The sequence below is a fragment of the Panthera uncia genome, chromosome X (genome assembly GCF_023721935.1).
Source record: "Panthera uncia isolate 11264 chromosome X, Puncia_PCG_1.0, whole genome shotgun sequence".
NCBI classification, from domain to species: domain Eukaryota; kingdom Metazoa; phylum Chordata; class Mammalia; order Carnivora; family Felidae; genus Panthera; species Panthera uncia.
Window position 1 is genome coordinate 83,444,354 of NC_064817.1, and position 27,097 is coordinate 83,471,450.

A 27,097-nucleotide genomic window follows, 5' to 3' on the forward strand; every position below is an offset into this window, starting at 1 on the left:
AGGATGGTCATGTACAGTCAGTATAACAGGAGTTTATCTCAGTAATTATAGACAACTAAGCTCTAGTCACTCAAAAACTTTTAAGTAAGTTTACTTTCATGTTACACTTTTATTTTTTAGAATATCATCTTTATTTATGACTTAGGTAAAACATGCAACACAAAAGATCAGACTATTGCCAAGCTAAGTACAAGGCTTTTTCTTGAAAAACAAACAAATATACAAAAACCAACAACTATAAATCATATGCTAAAGCCAAATAAAATAACAGGTTATCTATACATCAAAAATAAATGAGTTGCCTAAACCTTACCCTTTTAAAAATAACCTAATTCAAGGCCCAAATCCACCCTAACTTCTCTTCTTCTCTGAATCTCTATAGCACACTTTCTGTAATTCACACACTTCCTTGTATTGTCTATATTGTTTTTATACAGACAGGCACTAATTTTATCTCAAACTAGACATTATGTTCCGTTGAGGAAAAAGACTACAGTATCTAGCTAGCACTATATGTTGAAAGTTAAGAGGCACCCAGTAAAGACTGGTTGGGCATCTATTTCTCGTCAAACATTTCTCTATGATCCGGTTAGAGTAAGAAGGACAATGTTGTGCTGCTGGTAGAATATGGAATCTAGGAGAATATAAGATAAAATTACACACACAGCGTTGACATCTAATAGGTTGCAGCCTGGTAAAGAAGGCGAATAGAGTTCTGGTTTGCTAATACGAAAAGCCAAACTACAGAATAATTCTCAACAGCCTAATATTGAAATAAAAAAAAAAAAAAAAAAAAAACAAACCCAACAACGTGCACACTTTATTGCAACCAAAGATTAAGTAATAATTGCAAATACTACTCTATTTCACATCATCACAATTTGTAGGTGATATATAATCCCCAAAGAACATGCTGAAGATATGGTCATTCAATCAAAAGCAATCTTGACACTGCGTTCCAGCTCCATGTGATGATGATCCTCAAAAACCTGTGTTACCTCTTCTACCTTCCGTTGCAGCATGCCTACAGGAGGAAGAGTCATGAATCGTTAATCCAAGGTCAAAATGTCCCAGGAACATAATAACTTACATTCTCCCTTCAACATATGATTTATAAAACATTGATTTTAATAGCTTTAAATATTAGAAAATAAAGGGGGGAAATCGTCTATTTAGAAACTATGGAAACAGTGGACAAGACTGTTCTTGATTTGCTCTCTGTAGTTTTCAGGTAAATAACAGTCTACATGACATTTTTGTTTTGTTGAAGAGAATTGAGAACTGCGCGTTACTCATTACAGCCTAAAAGTGCTTTACAGGGTGGTCATTAAATTGAGGGTATAGATTTTGGTAGGTCTTTGCTGTCTATAAGTGAATTAGTACATGGAATATTCACATTTCTGTTCCTTTCTAAGGATTTATTTAACTTGGTGGTCTTCAATTTGCTCAGGGGCAGAGCAACAGAAAATACCATTAACTTTAGCATATAAAACACTAACATTCTGTAGTAAAAATAAGTTGTCGATGTAAGCATGATAATCTTAGGTTTTTCTATTAATGTGCAGTTGGCCATTTGTTTTAGTGTTCATTAATGCTTATTAGCCAATAAGCAATAGCTGGTGCCCAAGATTTAAGAAAAACTTCAGGAGAAAAACTAAAAATTTGAAACAATATACTTTAATTTTCTTTAGCCAATTAGAAAAGCCCCAATGTTATTCAGTTTTAAAGTATAACAATACATCATCTTATGACATACAGGCATTTTGCAAGATCACACTTTAAGAACAAGTAATTTAAATGATGGTTGCCTAATGAAAGCCTACCAAAACAGTGTATGTTGAGCCTGGCAAAATATATCTCCTTTTTGTTCAAATAACTGCAGCTTGCAAATTTTTACCCCTAAGTAACATTTTTCAATGTGATAGAAACACAAATGAGCACTCTAACAAACCATTAACTTGAGGCCAGAACTGTCAACATAAGGAAAATCTACTTAATTTGCTGATTGATACATATTAAGTGCAAAGGAGTACATTTATAAAAATTTTAAAAATCAATGAAATGTCAAGAACACAAGCCAGCATTATTAAGAGAGCTTTACTATAAACATTCTGTCATGTCTTCAAATTGAATTCTCAGGACTATTTCTATAGTAACATACTTTAAATTTTTTAGAAGTTTCATTATTTGAAGGCAAAAACTGCACCTAGGCACTCAACTGCCCAGAGTTCAGTTTCCATGATATGCATCAGTGATTGGTTCCTGCAGACCTCTGAAATTATTTATTATACTAGAAGATCAATGCTAGTAATAGCCAAAATTTGGGGGAAATACATTATACACATTTTGAGATTAAAATTAGTGGTACTGAACAATGTGAAAATGAAATTAAGAAAATGATTCCATTCACAACATCATCAAAAAGAATTAAAACACAGTAGAAATAAGCCTACCAAATGAAGTATAAGACCTGTACACTGAAAACTAGAAAATACTGCCAAGGGCAGTAGATCTAAGATCTAACTAAAGAAGATCTAAGAAAATGAAGAGATATCCCATGTTCATGGATTGGAAGACTCAATAGTGGTAAGATGCCAACCCCCAAAGACTGATCTACAGATTCAGCGGAATCCCTATGAGAATTCCAGCCAGCTGTTTTTGTAGAAATAGAAAAGCTTTACAGTTTACATGGAAAGGACCCAGAACAGCAAAGCAATCTTGAAAAAGAATAATGAACTGCAAGAATTACACTATATAATTTTAAATCTTACTACAGTAAGATTTAATCAGTAATCAAGACATTGTTATACTGGCATGGGATAGCCAAAGAGATCAATGGAACAGAAAGAAAGTCCAGAAATAAAATTTATATTTATGGTCAATTCATTTTTGATGAAGGTGACAAGGCAATTCAGTGGGGGAAAACACAGGCTTTTGCAACAAATGGTGCAGACAATTGGATATTCAACTCAAGGTGAATTATGGACCTAAATATAAGAGCAAAACTATATTTGGAAAATAAAACACAAATGTCAATCAACTGATGAATACATAAGCAAAATGTGGATGTCTGCACACTGGAATGATACACAGCAATAAAATGGAATGAATTACTGATACATGTTACACATAGATGAACCTTGAAAACATTAAGCCAGACAACAAAGGCCACATATAATATGATTCAATTTATATAAACTCTCCAGAAAATACAAATCTCAAGACAAAAAGTAGATTAGTGGTTGCCTTGAGTCCAGAGTAGGAATAGGGATCAACTACCAACAGGCCAGAGGAAATTTTTTAGGGCAATGAAAATATTTTCAAATGGACTATTTGATGTGTGCACAACTCTTAAGCTTTAAACAGCTATTGGTTAAGATGGTAAATTTGTGTGTTTAAGGTATTTCTTAAAAACCACTCCCCCCCCCCCAGAAGATTCTGGTAAAATTGCTCCCAGCCAGTCCAATTCTGTTGAGGGGACGGATGTTTTCTTCACTTTAGCCTACTTACAAATATTTTAGCTAAAGATTAAAAGACTTTCATAGTAGGGGCACCTGGGTGGCTCAGTTGGTTGAGTGTCTGACTCTTAATTTCAGGTCATGATCTCAGGATCATGGGATTAAGCCCTATGTCATGCTCTGTGTTGAGTGCAGAGCCTCCTTAAGATTCTCTCTCTCTCTTTTTGAAAAAAGAAACAAAAAGATTCTCTCTCTCTCCCTCTTTCCCCCTCCCCTACTTGTGATCTCTCTTTCTTTCTCTTTCTCAAATAAATAAATAAATAAATAAATAAAAGACTTTCATGGAGAATTATGAAAATAAGTGAGTTGATCATTAAGCCCTAACACAGCTTTTTCTATAGTTATTTTTATTTTAAGTATTACATGTAAATATTAATAGATAATATTAAATTCACTGTGAAAGGAAACAATGTACTTTCACAAATACTGCTATGGTACGCCTCTTATTTTCCTCTTAGAAAAACAAATGGGGCAGTTGGAGAAAAAAATATCCTGAAAAAAAGGTCAAAAGACACAAATAAGCAACTTAGAAAGTGAAATACAAATTGTTTATAAACATTTTTCAAATACTCAACCTCATTAGTAACCAGAGGAATGCAGATTAAACAAGGGAAATATTATTTTCACCTATAAATGTTAGCAAAGAATGAGGGTAATGGTGGTAGAATGCTAGAAATGATTTGGAATTAGCAGAACTAGGTAATTCAAAGTGGTGCTGAAAGGGGGACTGTAAGCAGAAATATGAATGATTAACAAGCTGACCCCTCTTTTCCTCCACATCCTACATCTGGGTGATTTTCCCTACCCAAGCCCAGCAAAGGACTTTTTAGAGAGGACAAACCAGATGGGCTGTGGCTCAGGGACACCAGGTAGAGCTAAGGACAAGGAATCTGTACCAAAAATTGGGATTAAATGGAAGTTCACTGCAAGGTGAACACTGAGCCCTGGTCCCTTCTCTAACCGTTCCAAGAACACTGGCTTACCATTAGGTTTATTAATTTCTAGACAAGTGTTGGAAGATGCTTCTTTGGAGAATATGAAAAACTGAAGAGAAAAATCCTAAAGGTAATGGTTGGAGATTCTCCAACGAAAAGCTCTTGCCAAATTATCCTATAGTAAATCAGCAAGGCCCATCTACAATTTAGTGTCTCATTCTTGAATACAAATGGACAACCAAGAATCATCAGATATTTGAGGAATGCCTCTAATATAAGAAAGAAAAAAAACTGAAAGAAACAACCCAGGAAGAATAAAAGCTTTTAAAAAATCGATAATATCCTCAGAGAGATGATACTGAATCCATGAAATAAGAACTGGATGTTATTTAACACATACACACACATACACACACACACACACAAGTCATAAAACAACACAAGCTCTTGCAAAATAAAAACTATGACAGGAAATAAGATCAATAGAAAGACTAGAATAAAAAGCTGAGTACTTATCTGAGAAATTTAGCAAAAAAATACAGCAGAAACCTAATTCAAGAAAATTCTTCCAAACTGATAGTTTCTTCTGATAGAAGAGCTCACTGAATACCATGTCAGTGGATGAATTAAACCTACATGGAGGTACATGATCTGAAATTTCACTATTTTGGGTAAGATCCTGAAAACTTCCATAGGGGAAAAAAAACCATAAAAATGAAGGAGTCACATAAAGTTTTGGGAGTCAGAATGGACCCTCAAAGCTAGAAGACAGTGAACAACATTTTCAAAAGTTTAAGAGAAAATTATTTGGAAGCTAGATTTTGATAGCCAATACTACCAATTAAGTGTGAGGGTAGAATAAAGACCTTTTCCCAAAGAAAATGGAAACAGTAATTTGAAAAGATATATGCACCCCTATGTTTATTGCAGCATTATTTCCAATAACCAAGATGTGGAAGCAGTCTTTAAGTGTCCATCGATTGACGAATGGATAAAGAAAATGTGATGTATATATACTATGGAATATTACTCAGCCATAAGAAAAAGAATGAAATCTTGCCATATACAACATGGGTGGTCTTAGAGGGTATAATGCTAAGTGAAAGAAGTCAGTCAGAGAAGAGAAACACTATATGATTTCAGAGAAGATAAATACCATATGATTCCACTCATGTGTGGAATTTAAGAAACAAAACAAACAGATAAACAACAACAAAAAAAAACCAGACTCAACTACAGAGAACAAACAGGTGGTTGACAGAAGGGAGGTGGGTGGGGAGGATGGGTGAAATAGATAAAAGGGATTAAGAGTACACTTATCTTGATGAGCACTTTGAAATGTACAGAACTGTGGAATCATTATATTATTCACCTGGAACTAATACAGCACTGTATATTAATTATACTTGAATAAAAAAAAACCTTTTCAGACATGTAATATCTCAAAAAATGTACCTCCCTTACACTCTCAGGAAGCTGATGTAATACACGTTATATTAACACAAGGGAATAAACCAGAAAACAAGAAGTATAAGAGCCACGAAACAGGAAAGTCAACAAAGAAAAAAATAGAAGGAATACAAGATGCAAGAGAAGGAAGAATCTAGTTGAGCAGCAAACCAAGAGAGCAACAATGCCAGATAGTAGATTAGAGATAAGAGGGCTCTGGGAGAAAGAAATCCAAGGAGAAATTGATGATTTAAAGAAAAAGAAGGGAGTTAGAGAACGGACTACTGGTAAATATATACAAAATTAAGCAAATGATGAAATAAAATTCAAAGGAAAACAAAAACTTGTACAAGCAATAACATATACAGGCTCCATGCTGACAGCACGGAGCCTGCTTGGGATGGGATTCTTTCTCCCTCTCGCTCTCTGCCTCTCTCTCTCTAAAATAAATAAAACTTTAAAAAGAAAAAAAAAGCGGGCAGCTGGGTGGCTCAGTCAGTTAAGCATCTGACTCTTAATTTTGGCTCAGGTCATGATCTCACAGTTTGTGAGATGGAGCCCCACGTCAGGCTCTGCTGCTGACAGCACAGAGCCTACTTGGGATTCTCTCTCTTCCTCTCTCTGCCCCTCCCCTGCTCGTGCACACTCTCTCTCAAAATAAATAAATAAACATTTAAGAAAAAAAGAGAAATGACATAATATATAGCATGTTACATGGCCGGGCTGTGAGTGACATTTATGCAATCAGAATTAAAATAATAAATACTGTTCTATGTATAATTTATGATATACCTATATTGGTAAGATGACAGAAAAGTGTACTTACATGCATATATTTATATACTTCTCTATATGTAATATGTACATATACTGGGGGGGCAGTATGGTGGTATATTATATACACATACTTAGGTACTACATGCATATACACACATATACACACACAAAATGAGGGTGGTATAAAATAGTTAAATCCTTGCCTCCCATTTTGGGAAGTCAGTACAGAAGGCCTAAAATGGAAAACCTAAAAAGAAACAGTATACATGGTATTTAGAGATCTAGAAATATGCTTTAGGGGCGCCTGGGTGGTACAGTCAGTTAAGCGTCTGACTCTTGATTTTGGTTCAGGCCATTATCTCACAGTTGGTGGGTTCAAGCCTCATGTCGGGCTCTGCACTGTCTGTGCGGAGCCTGCTTGGAATTCTCTCTCTCTGCCCCTCCCCAACTCGTACTCTCTCTTTCAGAATAAATTAAACAAATAAAGAAAAAAGAAAAATATTTTTTAAGAAGCAGCTAAAATAACTGAAAGTGATTTCTTCTAGCGAGTGGCAAACGGGGTGTGGACAGGGGAGCTGGTATTTTTCATAAACCTTATTAAAAAACCTTATACTCTACTTTCAAGGTGGGAGATGAAGAAGACCTGAAATAAGGCAGTGATAGGAATCTACTGAAAAGATTCAAGAGCTATTAAGAAGTATAATCATCATTACTTACTGGAGAAATAGAAATAGTCTACCTTAAGGTCCCTGAGTAAATAATAGCAATCATTAGCTGAGAAAAAGAAAAGTAGGAGGAGTTACTGATCTGAGAGGCCCAGGAGAGAGTGAAGATAATGAGTTTAGTTTTATGTAAGTTTAATTTGAGTTGCCTTTGGGTATGTATGTGCAGGTGTTTGTTAACATGGAGCTTTATAATGGAAAGTAAAAGAACCATTAGTAAAACTGATGGTTAGAGATGACAACTGATGTTTAAAAACTGCTGATTATCAGAAAGCCTTAAAAGAGAATACTATTAGAAACAAGGAGAGGTCTCAAATCCATAACCTAAGTTCCTACCTTAAGAAAATAGAGGAAGAGCAAAATGAACCCAAAGCAAGCAGAAGGAAGGACATAATAAAGACTGGTTATCAATGAAATTTAAAACAGGAACACTATATAGAAGAATCAATGAAACAAAAAGCTGATTCTCTGAGGGTAAAAAAAATCAATAAAATTGATTAACCTCTACTAAGACAGAAAAAAGTAAAAATAGAGAGAAAACACAAATCACCAATATAAGGAATGAAACAGGGCAGATCACTACAGGTCCTGCAGCCATTAAAAGTATCAAGAGGAAATCCTAAGAATAACTATTCTTAAAACTCAAAACTTAGCAGAATTGTACCAATTCCTAGAAAACCACAAATTATGAAAATGCTACCAAGATACTCTGAAGCATATTCCTATAAGCATTACAGAAATTGAGTCTGTAATTAAAAAGCTCCCCAAAACGAAATACCCAGGCCCATATACAGTTTCACTGGAGAATTCTACCAAATACTTAAAGAGAATCAATGCCAATTCTTCACAAATTCTTCTAAAAAGAGGCCACTATTAACCTAATAACAAACCAAGAAATGATAGTATAAAAAAAGAGAAATTATAGACCAATATCTGTCATGAACATTTAAAAATCTCTCACTTAAAAACGTCTAGAAAATTCTAGCAAACTGAATTCAACACTGTATAAAAGAAACTATAAACCATGACCAAGTAGAAGTTATTCCACAAATTTAAGGCTGACTCAACATTAAAAAAGGTATCAATGTAATCCACCATAACAACTAACTAAAGAAGAAAAAACATATGATTATACCAATTGATGCAGAAAAAACATTTGACAAAATCCACTACGCATTCATGATAAAAATTCTCAGCAAGTCAGGAACAGAGCAGAATTACCTAAACTTGATAAAGAGCATCTACAAAAAAAACCCCTACAGCTAACATCATACTTAAATCAAAAGACTGAAGGCTTTCTGTGCAAACTCAGGAACAAGACAAAGATGTCTGCTCTCATCACTTTTATTTAACATAGTGCAGGAAGTTCTAGCCAGTGCAATGTGAGGAAAAGAAATAAATGGCATACGGATTGGAAAGGAGGAAGTAAAACTATCCCTATTTGCAGATGATATAACTACCTCCGTAGAAAATCCCAAGGAATCAAAACCAAAACAAACAAAAATTCCTAGATCCAAGAAGTGAGTTCAGCAAGCCTACATACAAGATCAACACATAAAAATGAATTGCATTTTTATGTACTAGCAATGAACATGTGGAAACCAAAATTTAAAACATAATACCATTTGTAATCACTATAAATAAAATGAAACAGTTAAGTATAAATCTAACAAAACCAAAATGTACATAATGTGGGTGCTGAAAATTACAAAATCATATGAAAGAAATAAAAGGAAATCTAAATAAATGTTGGGTCATGCCATGTTTTCATGGATGGGAAGATTCAACAAAGTAGAGATGTCAATTCTTCCCTAAACCGATCTATAGGTTTCATGTAATTCCTATCAAATCTCAGCAAATTTTTGTGAGAGGGAACAGGAAATAAAATAGCCAAAACAATCTTGACAGGAAAAAAAATAACATGGGAGGACTCACTCTACCAGATATTAAGGCTTACTATACAGCAACAGTAATAAAGACAGTGTGATATTAGTGGAGGAAAACACATATAGGTCCATGGGGTAGAGAGCCCAGAAAAAGAACCACACAAATATGCCAAAGTGATATTTGCCAAAGGTGTAAAAGCATTTCAATTGAGGAAGGATAGTCTTCTCAACAAATGGTGCCAGAGCAACCAGGATATCTGTAGGCATAAAAAGGAAAAACAAAAAAAACCAACCTTGATCTAAACCTCACATCTTATAGAAATATTAACTCAAAGTGGATCATGGCCTTAAAGGGAAAATGTAAAATAATAAAACTTGTAGGAAAAAAAGGGGGGCGTATTTTGGGGATACAGTACTCAGCAAAAAGTTCTTAGATTTGACACCAAAAGCATAATCCATAAAAAAATGGAGAAACTACACTTCCTCAAAATTAAAAATTTTTGTCCTGTGAACAGCGCTATTAAAAGGAATAGACAAACGAAGACTAGGATAAAACATCTTCAAACCACATAAGCCAACAAAGGACTAGTATATACCCTAGAATATATAATAAACTCTCAGAACATTAAAACAGATAAACCAATTAGTAAATGGACAAAAGAGACATTCCACCAAAGATGATATACTGACAGCAATATAATAAGCATATAAAAAGATGTTCAACATCATTAGCCACCAGAGAAATGAAATTAAAACTGCAATGATATTGCTACACATCTATCAGAATGGTCAAAAGGGAAAAAACAGTGAAAATGCCAAATGCCATTGAGGACACAGACAAATTAGATCTATCATACATCACTGGTAGACATGGAAAATGGTACATCTACTTTGGAAAAAAAAAGTGTAGCAGCTTCTCATAAAACTAAACATGCAACTACCATATGACCAGCAATTGCACTCTTGGACATGTATCCTAGAGAAATGAAAACTGCTGTTCATACAAGAAATCTGCACATAAATATTCACAGAAGCTTTATTCATGAGTAGCCAAAAACTGGAAACATCCCAGATGTCCTACAACCGGTAAATGTGTACATAAACTGTGATGCATACATACTAGGAAAACTGGCATATTAGTCAGCAACAAAAAGGATAAAACCACCGATATACGTAATTTAGATCAATGTCAGAGGAATTACGTTGAGCAAAAAAGAAAGCCACATGGTTATATGCTGTATGATTCCATTTATACAATATCTTGAAATGATAAAATTTTAGAAATGGAGAATAAATTAGTGGTTTCCAGGAATTAGGATCTGGGTTAGAGGAGTGGGATGGAGGTGATTCTGGCAATAAAAGGGGAATATGAGTAATTCTTATGGTAATGTAACTGTTCTGAATTTTGACTATGGTAATGGATATACAAACCTACACATGTGAGAAAACTGTATACAGCTGAACACACACAAACACAATACAAGTAAAACCAGGAAAATCTGAACAAGACAGATTATACCAATGCCAATATCCTGCTTGTGATACTGTTCTACAGTTTTATAAGATGTTACCAATGGGGAAAACTAGATAAAGAATAAATTGGACCATGGGGTGCCTGGGTGGCTCAGTCGGTGAAGCATCTGACTCTTGATTTTGGCTCAGGATATGATCTCATGTTTCGTGGGATTGAGTCCCGCATTGTAAGCCTGCTTGGGATTCTCTCTCTCCCTCTGCCCCTCCCGTACTAGCTTGCTCAGTCTCTCTCTCTCAAAATAAATAAATAAACTTAAAAAAAAGAATAGGACCTCTCTATTATTTCTTCAGGACCTCTCTATTATTTCTTACTAGTGCATGTGAATGTACAATTAACTAAATAAAAATTTCAGTGATGAAGACTAACACAAATAAGGATTAGATTCTCAACCTCTTTTCCTGGAAGTGCCTGCTCAATAGGCACATAATACAACTATTTATATGAGGCAACAGTTTTAACAAATCTGTTCTCACTACTTAATATGGTTGGCCATCTTTTTAGCCTTCAATATGGTTTCCCTCATCGTTGCATGCTTGTTAAGCTAAAGCCATATTTTAGGTTCTCGTTACTGCACTTATCTTAGCCAAAGTCCGAGAAGCAATAGGTTCTGGTTACTGTAGAACATATCTCTGTATTAGGTTAGTCTGCTGTTTAAAAGCAATCTTGAAATTTCAGGAGGGTAATATAATTAAGGTTTATTTCTCATTCAGATAGGGGAAGAGAGAGATAGGAAGGGGGTAAGGAAAGAAGAAAAAGAGAGAGAGAGAGAGAGAACACTGTCCTATTTGTCTTAGCTACTTTTTTGAGAGAGAGAGAGAGAATGAATCCCAAGCAGAATCCCATGGGGCTCGATCTCACGACCATGAGATCATGACTTGAGCTGAAATCAAGAGTCAGACGCTTAACTGAGTGAGCCACCCAGGTGCCCCTGTCTTAACTAATTTTAAGAAGATTCCCAGTTTATTAAAACTGAAGGAACACTCAGAATAAATATACCTGAATTCTTAGTACTAACTATGGTCTGATGGGAAGAAGAGTATTTCTAGGTGATGCGCAAAGCTCTCATCTCTGCCATGGGAATGTTCATCCTGGTCTTGCTACTGATACATTCAAGTGGTACTCTCTGCTTGTGTATAGCACTACACTTCATACAAAATTAATAAAATATACATTTCAAGGAAAGGTATAAAAAGAAAAAAATGGTGAAGGTATCCTGAAATCTTCGAGGCGACATGGCGGAAACAAGGTAGTAGAATTATTACATTACATCCTAAGTGGTCCTCAGACAGTCATCCTATTGAAATATCACTCACTCTTCAAGTCTCATTTCAATTCTACCTCTTCCAGGAAATCAACTAAAGATTAGGTTTCTCTTTCTTTGCTGCCCCCACTCCACACTGTGAACCTGTTCAAGGCAGTGTAGCACTGATGTTTATACCTCCTACACCGATTGACAGTGCCATGGCCCACAGTAGGTGTTTTGTATGTAGAGTCACAAATATGTGGTTTTGACTTGCATCTAAAAGAACACATTCCAATTATACAGTACTTCAGTTTTCAAAATGCCTATACATATCACCTTATTTGAGTCCCACAATATCTTAGGATGGAGAGAATGAAAAACTCAAGAAGGTAAGGTTCAGTAGCTTCCCAAAGGCCAAAGCTAATGAAAAACGATACCAGGGTTCTTATCTTCAGACTCCCATCTACAAGTGCTTTTTCTATTACAGTGTGCCTGTTTGTCAAATGCTGTGAAGACCTCAAAGAAAAAGTACAATGCTGAGCTAGTAACTGGCACAACAGCATAACGCTATTTGTTGTTCCTTCAAATACTGAAGGGCTCAAAATAAGGCAGGTCTATCTGAACCCCATCTGGGGAGATCTCATTGGTGAAATACTATCAGGCCATTTTATCTATGAGGTGGCCATAGAGCATGGGCACAAAAACACCATTACAGCAAGACTCCAGCATATTTACAGTTTTTAGTCACTAAAAAGAAAATTGCTTTGGAGAAAAATCTGTATATCTCACAAACAATATAAATCCTATTTGGGAGTGATTTAAATCATGCTACATATAATTCATCTGAGGAGGCTCTCCAGCTTGAAGAAATTCACTTGGGCACAAAATGTACATAAGCAGGATTAGGGAGAAATCTAATTCTGCAGATGCACCGAGTGTGTTTCAAATCTGGATTTACATATAGAAAAGGAATTTTAGAAGTGGAGCTCTGAGAATGTTAACCACCACGCACTACTTCCTAATAGGAGCTGAAGACTTCATCATTTTTAACCTTCGTACCCTAATCTAACCTATAAGAGATTCTTTAGAATCAAGGAACAATGATGTGACAATAAACCTATTTTGTCTGTAAAGGGGAGCAGAGATGAGGAGGCAGCTCATTAAACAATGGAAAGACATTAAAATACCTTTCAGTTAGCTGCAGTGGGAAGAAGCACGTGAGTACCTGTCTCTGGTGAGCTTAAGAGACCCTTAAAGTGAGTCTGCATTGTTGCCACATCTCTGGCAGATCAAGAATGTTTGCTTCTCAAGTATCTGAAGTGGAACATTATACTCCAGAACACAATAGATGACTTCACTGATCAACCAATGTCACCAAGATTTCCCAAAGAATTTAATAAAAAGAGGAGGTAAAAGAAACCACCTTAATCAGTAAATCAGATTCTATTTGAGAAGATGAAAGAGGAAGAAGACACTTCATTTGGAATTCAAAGACATCTTTTGGCATCTCCGCATTTGATGCTCTTCAGATTTAAGAGGGATGAAAATTAATTAATATAAATATTTTTAGACCATTTATATGGACCGAGCTTCTTTTTTTATTTTTATTTTTTTCTTTTAGAGAGAGAGAGAGAGCAAGCAAGCAAGGGAGAGGGACAGCAGGAGAGGGAGGGAGAATCTTAAGCAGGCTCCATGAGTTCAGTGCAGAGCCTGACACGGGGCTCGATCTGATGACCCTGGGATCATGACCTGAGCTCTAATCAAGAGTTGGACGCTAGGGGCGCCTGGGTGGCTCAGTTGGTTGGGTGTCCGACTTCGGCTCAGGTCATGATATGGTCCTTGAGTTCGAGCCCCGCATCGGGCTCTGTGCTGACAGCTCATAGCCTGGAGCCTGTTTCAGATTCTGTGTCTCCCTCTCCCTGACCCTCCCCCGTTCATGCTCTGTCCCTCTCTGTCTCAAAAATAAATAAACGTTAAAAAAATTTAAAAAAAAAGAGTTGGATGCTCAACTGACTGAACCACCCAGGCACCCTTTGCCAAGCTTCCTAAAAAAAATACAGCACGGTGGCCATAGTTAATAATACTGTAGTACAGTGCTCGCTTCGGCAGCACATATACTAAAATTGGAACGATACAGAGAAGATTAGCATGGCCCCTGCGCAAGGATGACACGCAAATAATACTGTAGTACATATTTGAAAGTTGCTAAGAAAGATATTAAAAGTTGTCAACACATGATTCCTGTGATGAGAAAAAAAAAAAACCCTTTTTTTGTAACTATGTAAGGTGACAGATGTTAACCAGACTTATTGTGGTGATCATTTAACACAATGTACACAAATCTTGAATCATTGCGTTGTACACCTGAAAATACCATAATGCTATATGTCAAATATGCCTCAATTTTTAAAAAAGTGATTAAAAAATACCCAACCCTGGGGCACCTGAGTGGCTCAATCGGTTGAGTGTCTGACTTCGGCTCAGGTTCTCGCAGTTCATGGGCTCAAGTCCTGCATCGGGCTCTCTGCTGTCAACACAGAACATGCTTCAGATCCTCTGTCCCCCTCTCTGCCCCTCCCCTGCTGGTTCTCTCTCTCTCTCAAAATAAATTTTAAAAAATGTAAATAAATAAATAAATAATACCCAACCCTGAAAAATCTAATTTAGAATAATCCCCTCAACCAATAAATATTAACATTGGGTAAAAATGAATTATGATTGTGACATATCACAAAAAGCTGCTTCTCTGAAATGATCCTGAAGGCATTTTATGCAAGAGTTAGTCATGCCACACTAAACAACTTAGAATGCTTTACATCAAAAAAGAAAAAATAAGGTGATCACATAACAGTACTAATGGGACTATATTTTGGAAACATCACAAAATTCCTGCAGCATTTTTAGTTACTTCAAGGATTCTTCTCTCTCTGCCCTAAATAGCAGCCAAAATGTTGTGAGCCGCTATTAAATAATCATGGGGTTGTAACCCATAAGAGACAGCAAATATTATGGATGAAATATATTTTAATCGTGATGCTTTAGGACACCTCACCAAAAAAGCAAAATACCATGAAAATATTCAAGGAACTTTGACTTTTTTTTAATGTTTATTTATTTCTGAGACAGAGAGAGACAGAGCATGAGTGGGGGAGGGGTAGAGAGAGGGGGAGACACAGAATCTGAAGCAGGCTCCAGGCTCTGAGCTGTCAGCACAGAGCCCGCGACGCGGGGCTCGAACTCACAAACCGTGAGATCATGACCTGAGCTGAAGTCAGTCGCTCAACCAACTGAGCCACCCAGGCACCCCTGAAGGAACTTTTAAATAATGGTAAGTAGATGATTTACACTGCACATTCCTTTATTGTGGCACATGATATTAATATTATAGACACAACAATGGTTTGGTATACGAAGAAACAAAAAAATGCTTGTCCTTCACCCCTATCTCCCCCCTCTCTCAGAGAAGTAGCTCAATATATTTAAAATGAATAACAAATTAGCTCAGATTGATTGTCAACTCTGTCATAAGTGGTCCCCGAAGAGCTGGAGTTGCTGCAGTTTCGGTGACTCAGAAGACAGATGTGTGACTGCAGCATCACCATCCAGCAAACCTTGAAATAATGCTGTAAATTTTTACAGAAAGAGACAAGAATGGAAAGTGGTATTGGACTATCATTACTATTAACTCTCAATTATCTATACTAATTGGGAGGAAGAGGCAGAGATAATGTTAAACAATGGATGAATATCAAATCAGAGAACTGGTCAATATCAGCACATGTTCAGACATCCCCTAATTCAATACTTTTGTACTTATCTCTGACCACTTTCTAGCTCAATCCCATAAACTGGTTCCATGTATGCTAGAGAAAGAAAGGGGCCTGCTTCTCTATAACTAACTCATCAATAATGAAAAGTTGATTGGACAGTGTAATACTTGAATATATTTGAATTTTGATGTATGATTTCTTTTTTTAAATGTTTATTTATTTTTGAGAGAGAGTGCAAGCAGGGGAGGGAAAGAGAGAGGAGGCCAGAGGATCCAAAGTGGGGTCTGTGCTGACAGCAGCAAGCTCGATGTGGCATTTGAATTCATAAACTGTGAGATCATGACCTGAGCCAAAGTTGGATGCTCAACCAACTGAGCTACCCAGGTACCTCAAAAGTGTGATGTATGATTTCCAAGTCACTTTTAAGGATAAGCTGATTCTTAAGTTAAGCACATGATCCTATTAGCATTACAGTTGCTATGGTTTAGGGGCGCCTGGGTGGCTCAGTTGGTTAAGCGTCCGACTTCGGCTCAGGTCATGATCTTGTGGTCCGTGAGTTCGAGCCCCGCGTCGGGCTCTGTGCTGACAGCTCAGAACCTGCAGCCTGTTTCAGATTCTGTGTCTTCCTCTCTCTCTGACCCTCCCCCATTCATGCTCTGTCTCTCTCTGTCTCAAAAATAAATAAACGTTAAAATTAAAAATTTTTTTTTTAAATAAGAAAAATTTTATACCAATGTTAAGGACATTAAATCATAAAAACATTTCCCATAAACCTTTTAAAACACAGATTTTGACATTAAAACCATTTTAAAAACTATACACTTAGAGATTTTTCTTTAGTAAAAAATATATTATTTTTGTGAAAATAACGTATTAATTTTTCTATAACTATTATTTGGATGTGAACAAATGGACTCATTGAAAAGTTTAACCTTAAACTTCTCAGTCCACAGTCCTGATCAGCAGATGTGATCTCATTAACTATTAAAAAGCAAAATAGACAATCACCAACAAAAATCACCTCTTAGCATAATTGAACCCTGCCACTCTCCATTCCTTGATCATGTCATTTCCTGATATGAAAAGGAAAGGTTCCTTGGGTGGGAACAGCAAAAAGGAGCTCACAGTATCAAGAATTACCAGGCTTGTCCCCATCTTCATCATGGCCTCCATTGTCTCGGTTGAGAATCTCATTTTGTCTCCAGTTCAACTGCATTTTAAGCAAATAAGTAACTCCTACTTACTATCCATAACTATCTTACTCTTACTCTTTTTATCCTGTGTTGACTGAGAAATCTACCCAGAAATTAGAACAAAATGTCCCACACAAAGTACTACCATTATCATATGTTGAAAACCCTTGTCCTCTACTGTTAGGTAACATGTTTGTTTTTACATCCAGTGATGCCTATATTAAAATTGTTTTGAGAGCATACCAGTAGAAAGAACATTGTTCTGATAATCAGGAAATTTGGATTCTGGTCCTAGCTTTGCCAGTAATTAGCTGTGTGTTCTCAGGGAAGTCTTTTAAACTCTCTGGGCCACAGTTTCTTCATTTATATAAAGTCCCCTGCAGTGCTAACAAACTTAAGTTTATTAGTAGGAAAACATTGGCCTTGATATTTTACTTATGACAAAGATCTGAGCCAGGAGAAAAAAAAAATGACTATAATTTTTCTTTATAGCCCCATTTACATTCTGACAACCCTCGCCCCAATTCCACTCAAGAAGCACTGTTCACTGTAGGAATACATGTAACAGACAGGAGGACAACTGAGTCAGACTGCATAATCTCATTCCTCAGTGTTTTCCAGTCACCAACATTCTCCCACATATCAGCCGTTCTTACAACTTCTCTAAGGTGAGTGGTTTTCAATGAAAATCTACCTGGAACTGCCTTTCCTAGACCCAATTTAACAACTACTTCTCGTCTTTCTCCTTCTCTCTCTCTCCTATACACAGTTATCTCTGATAACCAGTTCTGCCAGTGTCTTTTACTGACCACCAACCTGGGCCAGGCACTGCTCAAGGAAACTTGAACATCGCTTCTTTTAACCCTTACAAAAACTCTGAAAGGTAAATATTATCCGTCACGTTTAAAATGAAGATACAGGGGTGCCTGGATGGCTCAGTTGGTTAAGCGACTGACTCTTGATTTCGGCTCAGGTCATGATTTCACGGTTCGTGAGTTGGAGCCCAGCATCGGGCTCTGTGCTGACAGTGCAGAGCCTGCCTGGGATTCTCCGTCTCCCTCTCTCTCTCTTCCCCTCCTTCGCACACTCTCTCTCTCTCTCAAAAATAAACAAACATTTAAAAAAGTAAAAATAGGAGACCAAGGGAAGGTGGCGGCGTAGGAGGACGCTGGGCTCACCTTGCGTCCTGCTGATCACTTAGATTCCACCTACACCTGCCTAACTAACCAAGAAAACCACCAGAAGACTAGCAGAACAGAGTCTCTGGAGCCAAGCACAGACGAGAGGCCCACGGAAGAGGGTAGGAAGGGCAGAGAAGCGGTGCGCGCTGCACGGACTGGCGGGAGGGAGCCGGGGCGGAGGGGCGGCCCACCGGCCAAGCAGAGCCCCCGAGTCTGGCTTGCAAAAGCAGAGGGGCCAGACGGAGCGTGTTCCGACATCAAGCGGGACGTGACATCTGGGAAGTCATAAGTTAACAGCTCTGCTCAGAAAGTGGGAAGGCTGGAGGACAGAGGGAAGGAGAGTTGCTGAGCCCCGGGACGACAGAGCTCAGTTTGGCGGGGAACAAAGGCGCTCGCTAGCGCCATCTCCCTCACCCATCCCCCAGCCAAAATCCCAAAGGGAACCAGTTCCTGCCAGGGATCTTGCTTGCTCCGCGCAAACACCCAACGCTGTGCTTCTGCGGAACCAACCATCCGGCAGCTGGTCTGACTCCCTCCCGCTGCCACAGGGCCCCTCCTGAAGTGGATCACCTAAGGAGAAGTGAGCTAAGCCTGCCCCTCCTGCCCCTGTGCAACTTGCCTACCCACCCCAGCTAATACGCCAGATCCCCAGCACCACAAGCCTGGCAGTGTGCAAGTAGCCCAGACGGGCCACGCCACCCCACAGTGAATCCCGCCCATAGGAGAGGGGAAGAGAAGGCACACACCAGTCTGACTGTGGCCCCAGCGGTGGGCTGGGGGCAGACATCAGCTCTGACTGCAGCCCCGCCCACCAACTCCAGTTATACACCACAGCACAGGGGAAGTGCCATGCAGGTCCCCACCACTCCAGGGACTATCCAAAATGACCAAATGGAAGAATTCCCCTCAAAAGAATCTCCAGGAAATAACAACAGCCAATGAACTGATCAAAAAGGATTTAAATAATATAACAGAAAGTGAATTTAGAATAATAGTCATAAAATTAATCACTGGGCTTGAAAACAGTATAGAGGACAGCACAGAATCTCTTGCTACAGAGATCAAGGGACTCAGGAACAGCCAGGAGGAGCTGAAAAACGCTTTAAACGAAATTCAAAATAAAATCGAAACGACGACGGCTCGGATTGAAGAGGCAGAGGAGAGAATAGGTGAACTAGAAGATAAAGTTATGGAAAAAGAGGAAGCTGAGAGAAAGAGAGATAAAAAAATCCAGGAGTATGAGGGGAAAATTAGAGAACTAAATGACACACTAAAAAGAAATAATATACGCATAATTGGTATCCCAGAGGAGGAAGAGAGAGGGAAAGGTGCTGAAGGGGTACTTGAAGAAATTATAGCTGAGAACTTCCCTGAACTGGGGAAGGAAAAAGGCATTGAAATCCAAGAGGCACAGAGAACTCCCTTCAGACGTAACTTGAATTGATCTTCTGCACAACATATCATAGTGAAACTGGCAAAATACAAGGATAAAGAGAAAATTCTGAAAGCAGCAAGGGGTAAACGTGCCCTCACTTATAAAGGGAGACCTATAAGACTCGTGACTGATCTCTCTTTTGAAACTTGGCAGGCCAGAAAGGATTGGCACGAGATCTACAATGTGCTGAACAGAAAAAAAACATGCAGCCAAGAATCTTTTATCCAGCAAGTCTGTCATTTAGAATAGAAAGAGAGATAAAGGTCTTCCCAAATAAACAAAAACTGAAGGAATTTGTCACCACGAAACCAGCCCTACAAGAGATCCTAAGGGGGATCCTGTGAGACAAAGTACCAGAGACATCGCTACAAGCATAAAACATACAGACATCACAATGACTCTAAACCCGTATCTTTCTATAATAACACTGAATGTAAATGGACTAAATGCACCAACCAAAAGACATAGGGTATCAGAATGGATAAAAAAACAAGACCCATCTATTTGCTGTCTAAAAGAGACTCATTTTAGATCTGAGGACACCTTTAGATTGAGAGTAGGGGATAGAGAAATATTTATCATGCTACTGGAAGCCAAAAGAAACCTGGAGTAGCCATACTTATATCAGACAAACTAGACTTTAAATTAAAGGCTGTAACAAGAGATGAAGAAGGGCATTATATAATAATTACAGGGTCTATCCATCAGGAAGAGCTAACAATTATAAATGTCTATGCGCAGAATACTGGAGCCCCCAAATATATAAAACAATTACTCATAAACATAAGCAACCTTATTGATAAGAATGTGGTAATTGCAGGGGACTTTAACACTCCACTTACAGAAATGGAAAGATCATCTAGACACACGGTCAATAAAGAAACAAGGGCCCTGAATGACACATTGGATCAGATGGACTTGACAGATATATTTAGAACTCTGCATCCCAAAGCAACAGAATATACTTTCTTCTCGAGTGCACATGGAACATTCTCCAAGATAGATCATATACTGGGTCACAAAACAGCCCTTCATAAGTTTACAAGAATTGAAATTATACCATGCATACTCTCAGACCACAATGCTATGGAGCTTGAAATCAACCACAGGAAAAAGTCTGGAAAACCTCCAAAAGCGTGGAGGTTAAAGAACACCCTACTAAAGAATGAATGGGTCAACCAGGCAATTAGAGAAGAAATTAAAAAATATATGGAAACAAACAAAAATGAAAATACAACAATCCAGATGCTTTGGGACGCAGCGAAGGCAGTCCTGAGAGGAAAATACATTGCAATCCAGGCCTATCTCAAGAAACAAGAAAAATCCCAAATACAAAATCTAATAGCACACCTAAAGGAAATAGAAGCAGAACAGCAAAGGCAGCCTAAACCCAGCAGAAGAAGAGAAATAATAAAGATCAGAGCAGAAATAAACAATATAGAATCTAAAAAAACTGTAGAGCAGATCAACGAAACCAAGAGTTGGTTTTTTGAAAAAATAAACAAAATTGACAAACCTCTAGCCAGGCTTCTCAAAAAGAAAAGGGAGATGACCCAAATAGATAAAATCATGAATGAAAATGGAATTATTACAACCAATCCCTCAGAGATACAAACAATTATCAGGGAATACTATGAAAAATTATATACCAATAAATTGGACAACCTGGAAGAAATGGACAAATTCCTAAACACCCACACGCTTCCAAAACTCAATCAGGAGGAAATAGAAAGCTTGAACAGACCCATAACCAGCGAAGAAATTGAATCTGTTATCAAAAATCTCCCAACAAGTAAGAGTCCAGGACCAGATGGCTTCCCAGGGGAGTTCTACCAGATGTTTAAAGCAGAGATAACACCTATCCTTCTCAAGCTATTCCAAGAAATAGAAAGGGAAGGATAACTTCCAGACTCATTCTATGAAGCCAGTATTACTTTGATTCCTAAACCAGACAGAGACCCAGTAAAAAAAGAGAACTACAGGCCAATATCCCTGATGAATATGGATGCAAAAACTCTCAATAAGATACTAGCAAATCGAATTCAACAGCATATAAAAAGAATTATTCACCATGATCAAGTGGGATTCATTCCTGGGATGCAGGGCTGGTTCGACATTCACAAATCAATCAACGTGATACATCACATTAATAAAAGAAAAGAGAAGAACCATATGATCCTGTCAATCGATGCAGAAAAGGCCTTTGACAAAATCCAGCACCCTTTCTTAATAAAAACCCTTGAGAAAGTCGGGATAGAAGGAACATACTTAAACATCATAAAAGCCATTTATGAAAAGCCCACAGCTAACATCATCCTCAATGGGGAAAAACTGAGAGCTTTATCCCTGAGATCAGGAACACGACAAGGATGCCCACTCTCACTGCTGTTGTTTAACATAGTGTTGGAAGTTCTAGCACCAGCAATCAGACAACAAAAGGGAATCAAAGGCATCAAAATTGGCAAAGATGAAGTCAAGCTTTCGCTTTTTGCAGATAACATGATATTATACATGGAAAACCCGATAGACTCCACCAAAAGTCTGCTAGAACTGATACATGAATTCAGCCAAGTTGCAGGATACAAAATCAATGTACAGAAATCAGTTGCATTCTTATACACTAACAATGAAGCAACAGAAAGACAAATAAAGAAACTGATCCCATTCACAATTGCACCAAGAAGCATAAAATACCTAGGAATAAATCTAACCAAAGATGTAAAAGATCTGTATGCTGAAAACTATAGAAAGCTTATGAAGGTAATTGAAGAAGATATAAAGAAATGGAAAGACATTCCCTGCTCATGGATTGGAAGAATAAATATTGTCAAAATGTCGATACTACCCAAAGCTATCTACACATTCAATGCAATCCCGATCAAAATTGCACCAGCATTCTTCTCGAAACTAGAACAAGCAATTCTAAAATTCATATGGAACCACAAAAGGTCCCGAACAGCCAAAGTAATTTTGAAGAAGACCAAAGCAGGAGGCATCACAATCCCAGACTTTAGCCTCTACTACAAAGCTGTCATCATCAAGACAGCATGGTATTGGCACAAAAACAGACACATAGACCAATGGAATAGAATAGAAACCCCAGAACTACACCCACAAACATATGGCCAACTAATCTTTGACAAAGCAGGAAAGAACATCCAATGGAAAAAAGACAGTCTCTTCAACAAATGGTGCTGGGAGAACTGGACAGCAACATGCAGAAGGTTGAAACTAGACCACTTTCTCACACCATTCACAAAAATAAACTCAAAATGGATAAAGGACCTGAATGTGAGATAGGAAACCATCAAAACCCTAGAGGAGAAAGCAGGAAAAGACCTCTCTGACCTCAGCCGTAGCAATCTCTTACTCGACACATCCCCAAGGGCAAGGGAATTAAAGCGAAAATGAACTACTGGGACCTTATGAAGATAAAAAGCTTCTGCACAGCAAAGGAAACAACCAACAAAACTAAAAGGCAACCAACGGAATGGGAAAAGATATTTGCAAATGACATATCGGACAAAGGGCTGTTATCCAAAATCTATGAAGAGCTCACCAAACTCCACACCCAGAAAACAAATAACCCAGTGAAGAAATGGGCAGAAAACATGAATAGACACTTCTCTAAAGAAGACATCCGGATGGCCAACAGGCACAGGAAAAGATGCTCAACGTCGCTCCTTATCAGGGAAATACAAATCAAAACCACACTCAGATATCACCTCACGCCAGTCAGAGTGGCCAAAATGAACAAATCAGGAGACTATAGATGCTGGCGAGGATGTGGAGAAACGGGAACCCTCTTGCACTGTTGGTGGGAATGCAAACTGGTACAGCCACTCTGGAAAACAGTGTGGAGGTTCCTCAAAAAATTAAAAATAGACCTACCCTATGACCCAGCAATAGCGCTGCTAGGAATTTACCCAAGGGATACAGGAGTACTGATGCATAGGGGCACTTGTACCCCAATGTTTATAGCAGCACTCTCAACAATAGCCAAATTATGGAAAGAGCCTAAATGTCCATCAACTGATGAATGGATAAAGAAATTTTGGTTTATATACACAATGGAGTACTACGTGGCAATGAGAAAGAATGAAATATGGCCCTTTGTAGCAACGTGGATGGAACTGGAGAGTGTGATGCTAAGTGAAATAAGTCATAGAGAGAAAGACAGATACCATATGGTTTCACTCTTATGTGGATCCTGAGAAACTTAACAGAAACCCATGGGGGAGGGGAAGGAAAAAAAAAAGAGGTTAGAGTGGGAGAGAGCCAAAGCATAAGAAACTCTTAAAAACTGAGAACAAACTGAGGGTTGATGGGGGGTGGGAGGGAAGGGAGGGTGGGTGATGGGTATTGAGGAGGGCACCTTTTGGGATGAGCACTGGGTTTTGTATGGAAACCAATTTGACAATAAATTTCATAATTTTTAAAAAAATTAAAAAAAATTAAAAAGTAAAAATAAAAATTAGTAAAATGAGGATACAGACTCAGAAATTAAGCAACAGTTAAGGTCACAAACTATTAACTGGTAATGCCTTGACTTGAACCCGTATCTATCAGACTCAGAAACATCTACCCATCAGGTAATTAATACTAAAGCAATATAGAATTTAACATCCCTGTGATGATTCAAAAGAGTATGGAAAAGGATAGAACATTTCTTCCTCTGAGAGAAGGAAGTAAAGGTGAATGATGATATAGGCAGGTCTGAAAGGGGGAAAAGATGAAGAAGTTCATGGTTGATGCATTCTATTAATGAAGAGAATGAGGAATCCAGAAATAAAATAATACAAATGAGAAAACTTGTCTTATTTTCATACTACATCTTTAAAAATAGTAACAACTCTGATTGCCTAACTAGCCCCTATTTATCTCAATTACTAAAGCCTCATTATAGTCCATATTTAGGCAAAAGTCTATAAAAATTATTTCCTTCCCATGTTTTTATTTTAAATCTATAGAAAGTCAAGAGAATAGTAAAAATCACAAACTTGTATATCCTTTATGTAGATTAACCCACTGTTACCATTTTGCCTAAAATTGTTCAATCTCCTTCTCTTCATAAGATTTTGAACAACTTGAAATCTACAGATATGACTTCTTTAAATAATGTAGCATACAGCTTCTAAGAATAAAAATATTTTCCTACACAACCACAACAACACATGAAAAAAAATTAAAATTTCATTAATATCAATTAATATATAGTTCATATTCAGTTTCCCCAATTATTCTAAATAACATCTTCTTGAGAAAACATAGGTGAAAAGCTCCTTGACACCAGTCTTGGCAATGACTTTTTGGGTCTGACTCCAAAAGCAAAGGTAACAAAATCAAAATTAAACAAATGGGACTACATCAAACTAAAAAACTTCTGCACAGCAAAGGAAACCATTAACAGAATGAAAACACAACCTACCAAATGGGAGAAGATATTTGCAAATGATATATCCAATAAGGAGTTAATATCCAAAGTACATAAAGAACTTATACAACTCAATACCAGAAACACAAATAATCCAATTTAAAAAGGGCAGAAGACATAAATAGACATTTTTCCAAAGAAGCCACAAAGGTGGCCAACAGACACATGCAAAAATGCTCAGCATAACTCATCATCAAGGAAATGCAAATCAAAGCCACAATGAAGTATCACCTCATACCTGTCAGAATGCCTATTATCAAAAAGATAAGAAATAACAAGCGTTGGTGAGGATGTGGGAAAAACTAGGACCCTTATGAACTATTGGTGGGGATGTAAAGTGGTGTAGTCACTATGAAAACCAATACGGAGTTTCTTCAAAAATTAGAACTACCAATGATACAGCAATACCAATGATACAGAGTACTATGTATTAATCTGAAGAAAATGAGAATATTAATTTGAAAAGATTTATATACCCTTATGTTAATTGCAAAATTATTTATAATAGCCAAGATTTGGCCACAATCTAACTGTCCATTGCTGGATGAAATGGACAAAGACTTGGTATACAGAGGTGGGTGGGGGGATGGGTGAAATAGGTGAAGGGGATTAAGAGTACACTTATTGTGATGAGCACTGAGTAATGTATAGAAACTGTTGAATTAGTATATTGCATACCTGAAACTAATAAAACACTGCTAATTATACTGGAATTAAAATTTAAAAAAAAAAAAGAAGATTTGGGGGGTGTCTGGGTGGCTTAGTGGGTTAAGCGTCTGACTTCAGCTCAGGTCATGATCTCACCGCTTGTGAGTTCGAGCCCCAAGTTGTGCTCTCTGCTGACAGCTCAGAGCCTGGAGCCTGCTTCAGATTCTCTCTCTCCCTCTCTCTCTGCCCCTCCCCTGTTCGTACTCTCTCAAAAATAAATAAACGTTAGAAATATTTTTAAAAAAAAGAAAAAGAAGATTTGGTATACATACACATACACATACAGACACAATGGGATACTACTCACCCATAAAAACATGAAATCTTGCCATTTGTGACAACATGGATGGAACTAGAGGGTATTATGCTACGTGAAATAAGTCAGACAAAGACAAACACCGTATGATTTCACTTATATGTGGAATCTAAAAGACAAAACAAATGAACAAACAAAACAAAACAAAACTCAGAAATACAGAACACAGCATGGTGGTTGCTAGAGGGGAAAAGATGAAATGGGTGAAGAGGGTCAAGAGGTACAAACTTCAATTATAAAATAAATAAGTCATGGGGAGGTCATGTACAGCATGGTGACTATAGTCAGTAATACTATAGTGCATACTTGCAAGTTGCCAAGATAGTAAATACTAAGTTCTCATCACAAGAAAAGAATTTTTTTATAATTTTGTATGGTGACAGTTGGTAACTAGACATATTATGGTAATCATTTTGCAGTGTATATAAATGTCGAATCATAATGCTGTACATCTGAAACTAACATAGTGTTATAGATAAATTAGAACTCAATGAAAAATAAAAAGGAAGGCAGGCAGGCAAGGAAAGAAATAAAGAGGGAAAATGAAAAAAAGAAAAGGAAGGAAGGGAGGGAAAGGAAAGGAAAGGAAAGGAAAGAAGGGAAGGGAAGGGAAGGGAAGGGAAGGGAAGGGAAGGGAAGGAAAGGAAAGGAAAGGAAAGGAAAGGAAAGGAAAGGAAAGGAAAGGAAAGTCTTCTTGGTTTTGATCCAGTATCCAATCAAAGTTAACATAGTAGACTTGTTATGTTTCTTTTAAACTAAGACAATTCCCTTAGCTTGGTTTTGAGTTTTATTTCCCATGACTGACTTTTTGAAAAGTCCCAAGCCAATTATGTTTCACGATGTGCTACACATAGAGTGTCTGATTATTTTCTTGTGATTTTATTCAGTTAAACATTTTTGGTAAGAATATTACATCATCTTCCAAACTATCTCACTGGTAGAATGTCTGTTTCTTATGATTAGATTCAGATGAACCATTTTTGATAAGAATATTAC

General features: G+C 37.4%; 1 protein-coding gene and 1 non-coding gene across 3 annotated transcripts in view; one reads left to right on the forward strand and one right to left on the reverse strand.

Annotated features, from left to right (window-relative positions):
- Positions 1–106: 106 nt before the first annotated feature.
- The window catches only part of NUP62CL (nucleoporin 62 C-terminal like), an 87,024-nt gene continuing 60,033 nt past the window's right edge, over positions 107–27,097 (reverse strand). Inside the window, exon 10 of one of the 2 annotated variants that reach the window (XM_049644735.1) lies at positions 107–1,024. In XM_049644735.1, the coding sequence (XP_049500692.1) occupies positions 930–1,024 (95 nt within the window). In that variant the 3' untranslated portion in view covers positions 107–929. Of the gene's footprint in view, positions 1,025–26,096; positions 26,211–27,097 lie in introns of those variants that run through there. The other variant, XM_049644736.1, reaches the window with a different exon arrangement.
- On the forward strand, positions 14,158–14,261 carry LOC125932518 (U6 spliceosomal RNA). The gene has a single exon (XR_007460661.1). It is a non-coding gene; the product is annotated as a U6 spliceosomal RNA (small nuclear RNA).